Below are 5,000 nucleotides of genomic sequence, written 5' to 3' on the forward strand. Positions count from 1 at the left end.
CATGCCATGCGAGGGGATGGAAGGTGTCAGCCATGCTGAAGGAGGGGTGATGTTGGCCGTGCTCAAGGACAGGCAGCGGCCGTGTTCAAAGATGGGTGCTGTTGGCCATATCCAAGGATGGGTGCCGTTGGCCATGTTCAATGATAGGTGCTGTTGGCCATATTCAAAGGTACTGTTGGCCATACCAGGGGATGGAGACCACTGGGCACACTCAAGGCTGGGTGCCGTTGGCCATAATCAGGGATGGGCACCGTTGGCCATGTCCTAGGGTCGGTGCCCTTGGCCACATCCAAGGATGGGTGTCATTGGCCATGATCAGAGATGGGTGCTGTTGGCCATGCCCAAGGATGGGTGCTGTTGGCCAGGGCTGGTGCAGCACCCTGACCCTGCGGCGCCTCAGCAGGCTCATCATCCGCAACGGGAACAACGTGGAGGCACCTCCGGTGTACGACTCCTACGAGGTGGAGTACCTGCCCATCGAGGGGCTGCTCAGCACCGGGCGCCACTTCTTTGTGGAGCTCACCACCGACAGCAGCGGGGCCGCCGCAGGCATGGCGCTGCGCTACGAGGGTATGGGGTTGGGTCACGGGGGGGGAGGCACTGGGGCATCCCCACGCCCCCCCCCCAGGACCCCACAGACCTCTGCACGTGTGCCCACAGCCTTCGAGCAGGGGCACTGCTACGAGCCCTTCGTCAAGTACGGGAACTTCACGGCCAGTGACCCCCAGTACCCCGTGGGCACCACAGTGGAGTTCAGCTGTGACCCTGGCTACACGCTGGAGCAAGGCTCCACCATCATCGAGTGCGTCGACCCCAGCGACCCGCAGTGGAACGAGACGGAGCCGGCGTGCCGCGGTGGGCACCGGAGACGGGGGGGCTGTGGGTGCTGGACCTGGGGGGGATGGATCTGGGGGTGCAGTGGGTGCTGGAGCTGGTGGGTGCTGGAGATGGGGATGGGTCACCAGGGATGGTGGAGCCACCATGGCATGGCACGTGCTGGAGGCAAGTGGCATGATGCTGGGTGCTAGATTTGGGGTGCCAAAGCGGGTGCTGGAGCTGGGGGGGGCATGGCGGGTGCTGGAACCGGGATGCCGTGGTGGGCACCCATGGTGGGTGCTGTGGCGAGTGCCCCCACGGTGGTGCCGAGCCCGGCGTGCGCCCGCAGCGGTGTGCAGCGGGGAGCTGACGGACGCAGCCGGCGTGGTGCTGTCGCCCAACTGGCCGGAGGCGTACGGCAAGGGCCAGGACTGCATCTGGGGGCTGCACGTGGAGGAGGACAAGCGCGTCATGCTGGATGTCCGCGTGTGAGTGCGGGGGGGTCTGTGGCACGGGGATGGGGTGGGGGGACACCCACGCGTCCCCTGCCCTCATGCCCTGTGTGCCCCAGGCTGCGGCTGGGCGCCGGGGACGTGCTCACCTTCTACGACGGCGACGACCTGACGGCGCGCATCCTGGGCCAGTACACGGGCGCCCGCGGCCGCTTCAAGCTCTTCGCCTCCAGCGCCGATGTCACCATCCAGTTCCAGTCCGACCCCGGCGCCAGCGTCTTCGCCTACCGGCAGGGCTTCGTCATCCACTTCTCTGGTGAGCCCCGCGGCGGGGATGGGTGTTGGCGTCCCCGCGTCCCCTTCTCACCCCGCTGTCCCCGCAGAGGTGCCCCGCAACGACACGTGCCCCGAGCTGCCCGACATCGCCAACGGCTGGAAGACGGCCTCGCAGCCCGAGCTGCTGCACGGCACCGTCGTCACCTTCCACTGCTACCCCGGCTTCGAGCTGGCCGGCACCGACCTGCTCATGTGCCACTGGGACCTGACGTGGAGCGGCGACCTGCCCTCCTGCGAGCGGGGTGAGCGGGGACACGTGCCCCCCCCCGTCCCCTCCTGCCACCCCGTCCCGCGGCCGCCTTCACCGCCCTGTCCCTCCCGCCCGCAGTCACCACCTGCCGGGACCCCGGGGACGCCGAGCACAGCCGCAGGGTGGTCTCCAGCCCCAAATTCCCGGTGGGGGCCACCGTGCGCTTCGTCTGCGACAAGGGCTACGTCCTGGCGGGCGCCGGGCTCCTCACCTGCCACGACCGCGCGTCGGGGGGACCCAAGTGGAGCGACCGCCTGCCCAAGTGCATTCGTGAGTCGTGCGCCCCGGGGGCTGGTGGCACCCTGGGGACGAGCGCGGTGCTGACAAGGCCGTGCCCTTGCCCGCAGCGGAGGCGTACGAGCCCTGCCACAACCCCGGCGTGCCCGCGGGCGGGCGGCAGAGCCCCGAGCGGCGGCTGTACCCGGCGGGGGCCACGCTGCGCTTCTCCTGCGCCGCCGGCCGGGCGCTGCTGGGCGAGGGCAGCCTGCGCTGCCTGCCCGGGCACCCCTCGCGCTGGAGCGGCTCTCCTCCCATCTGCAAGGCGGGTGAGCGGACGCCCACCCCCCCCCCCCCCCCGCCCCGGCACCCCTGCGGACACCCCCCCGCTGCTCCCCGCTGATGCCGGCTCCTTTCTATTCCCCCCCCCCCCCCCAGCCTCCTACGATGAGTTTTACAGCAATCGCAACCTGGACGGTAAGGGAAATCGGTTGAGGGCTTGCTGGGGCACCCTTGGGTGCTAGGGAACGGTGGGCACCCGGGGGTGCAGCTGCTGCTGGGTGCCCCCCCGTTGAGCCCCCCCCCCCCCCCCCCGCTCCCCCCGGGGCAGCCGTGGCCAAGGCTGTGCCCTCGGGGCCGGCGCTGGAGGGCACCAACGTGGCCATCGCCGTCTTCCTGCCCGTGCTGGTGGTGGCCCTGCTCATCGGAGGCGTTTACCTCTACTTCTCCAAGTGAGTGCCCGTTGGGGGGGGGGTCCCCTGCACCCAGCCGGGCCCCCCCCCCCCCACCCCCAGCCCCAACCCCCACCACTGCCCCCCCCCGGCTCCGTCTCCCCGCAGGCTCCAGGGGAAGCCGGCCCTGCAGCTGCCCCTCGCCGGCTCGCACCCCTACGACCACATCACCGTGGAGTCGGCGTTCGACAACCCCACCTACGAGACCGGAGTAAGCACCGGCCCCCACCCCCACCCCGACAGCCGGGGGTGTGGACCCCCCCTCCCCCGGGACCACGGATAGGGGGGGCACCCCGGGGACCTGGGCTGTGTGCCCCCGGGGGTTGCGTGTTGGGGTTGTGCGGCCAGGAGCCCGTGCACCCCCTGGGGAATGAGTGGGATGGGATGTGGGTCTTGGGGAGTGTGTACGGGATGGGATGTGCATCCCCTGGGCCATCTATAGGATGGGATATAGGTCTCAGGGACCCCGTAATGGGGGGGGACGCGCATCCTTGGGGCCATCCAGTGGATGGGACATACGTCTTGGGGACCGCGTGTGGGATGGAATATCCGTCCCTGGGGGCTATCTATTACATGGGGCGTTCATCTTGGGGACCGTGCGTGGGGTGGGACGTGCATCCCCGGGGCCATCTATTGGATGGGACCGCGTATGGGATGGAATATCCATCCCCGGGGCCATCTATCGGATGGGACATACACCTCGGGGACCGTGTACGGGATGGGACATCCAGCCACGGGGCCGCCTACTGGATGGGACATACACCTCGGGGATCACGTATGGGATGGGACGTGCACCCCCCAGGCCCGCCTATTAAATGGGACATCCACCTCGGGGACCCTGTACGGGTGGGACACCCATCCCGGCGCTGTGACGGGGTGGGACAGCCCTCCAACGCCCCCCACACGGGATGCGGCACCATCCCAGGGACGGGGATCTGTAGGACGAGGCGCCCACCCGGGGGCCACGCGTGGGATGGGACTTGCCCTCCCCCCCCTTCTCTCCCCCCCCCCCGAAACCACAGGGGGGGGGAGATGGCTCACCCCCACCCCGGGCACCCCGCAGCACCAGGGGGTGTCCAACCCCTCGCAGTCTGTTTCCTTTGCAGGAGACGAGGGAATACGAGGTGTCCATCTAGGGGAGGGTGCCGCAGCCCCCTCCTGAGCCCCCCCGCGCCTGCTGCCCCCCCCCCCCCCCAGGGGGCCAGGCACACCTCTCGCAAGGAGCCCCCAGCGGGAGCCCCCCCCTCCCCGCCACCCCAACCCCCCAAGACCCCCGTGGGGTCTCCCCCAGCCCCCCCTGACCCCCCTGCTCCGGGTGGGCAGGGGGTGCTGAGCGCCCCCCCCAGCCCCAGCGATGGAGGATGCCCCCCAAATGGGGCGGGGGGGGGGGCACGAGGCTGCGGGGAGCCCCCAGGGAAGGGCAGGGCTCCCCAGGGGGCAGCCTGAAGGTGCCGGGGGGGGTGTTGGGGGGGGCAGCCAGCAAGGTAATGGGGTGTCCTTGGGGGGGGACACACGAGGGGGGGCTCGGGGTGCCCCCATCCCACCCCCATCCCCTCCTGACCCCAGTGCCCCCAGCATGCTGCCTCCCCCAGTGTCCCCCCCCCCCCCGCTTGCTTCACCCTCACGGGGGATGGGGGGCAACCCATAGGGGTGTCCCCATCCCCCCCACCCCCAAAAAACCCCCACACGTCCTGGCACCTTACAGGGCCGGATCCGGGCCCCCCCAGCCCCGGGGTGCCAGGGTGGGCAGGGGGGCACCGGGCATGGCTGTGTCCCTGCGTCCCCCCCCACCCCCGGCTGGGGCTGGGGTGTCACACAGGGTGTGTGTGCCCCCCCCCTCCCTTTTCAGAGGAGCCCCCCCCCCCCCCTCATCTTTTGGTCGGTTTCATTAATAAAAAGGCGGTGTTTTAGAAGAAATCCCGGCGTGGTGCTGAGGCGGGGGGGGGGGGGGGGGGGGGGCGCCCGGGGGGTCGTGGGGGGGGCCCCTTGGGTAATGGGGAGGGTCCTTGGGGTACGGGGGGGTCCTGGGGTGGGGGCACCACTGCCCTGTAACCCCCCCCATACCGCCCTGTAACCCCCCCCGGGCTGGGCACCGCGCCCCCCACCCAAGGGTGCTCCCTGCAGCACCCCTGGGTGCTCCCCACGCTGCTTCCCCCCCCCCCCCAGCACCCACCCTCTGGGTGCCCCCCGCAATTCCCC

The 5,000-nt window shown here is 70.5% G+C and overlaps 1 protein-coding gene across 1 annotated transcript; it reads left to right on the forward strand.

Moving 5' to 3' along the window:
- Positions 1–347: 347 nt before the first annotated feature.
- On the forward strand, positions 348–3,937 carry SEZ6 (seizure related 6 homolog). The gene is made up of 11 exons (XM_050716751.1): positions 348–570; positions 661–855; positions 1,166–1,304; positions 1,388–1,584; positions 1,652–1,846; positions 1,933–2,124; positions 2,202–2,399; positions 2,509–2,547; positions 2,681–2,801; positions 2,910–3,012; positions 3,908–3,937. Exons 1-11 carry the CDS (start codon positions 348–350, stop codon positions 3,935–3,937), a joined length of 1,632 nt encoding a protein of 543 aa, XP_050572708.1.
- The last annotated feature ends 1,063 nt before the right edge of the window (positions 3,938–5,000 follow it).

Source organism: Cygnus atratus, unplaced genomic scaffold (genome assembly GCF_013377495.2).
Source record: "Cygnus atratus isolate AKBS03 ecotype Queensland, Australia unplaced genomic scaffold, CAtr_DNAZoo_HiC_assembly HiC_scaffold_338, whole genome shotgun sequence".
Classification (NCBI taxonomy): Eukaryota; Metazoa; Chordata; class Aves; order Anseriformes; family Anatidae; genus Cygnus; species Cygnus atratus.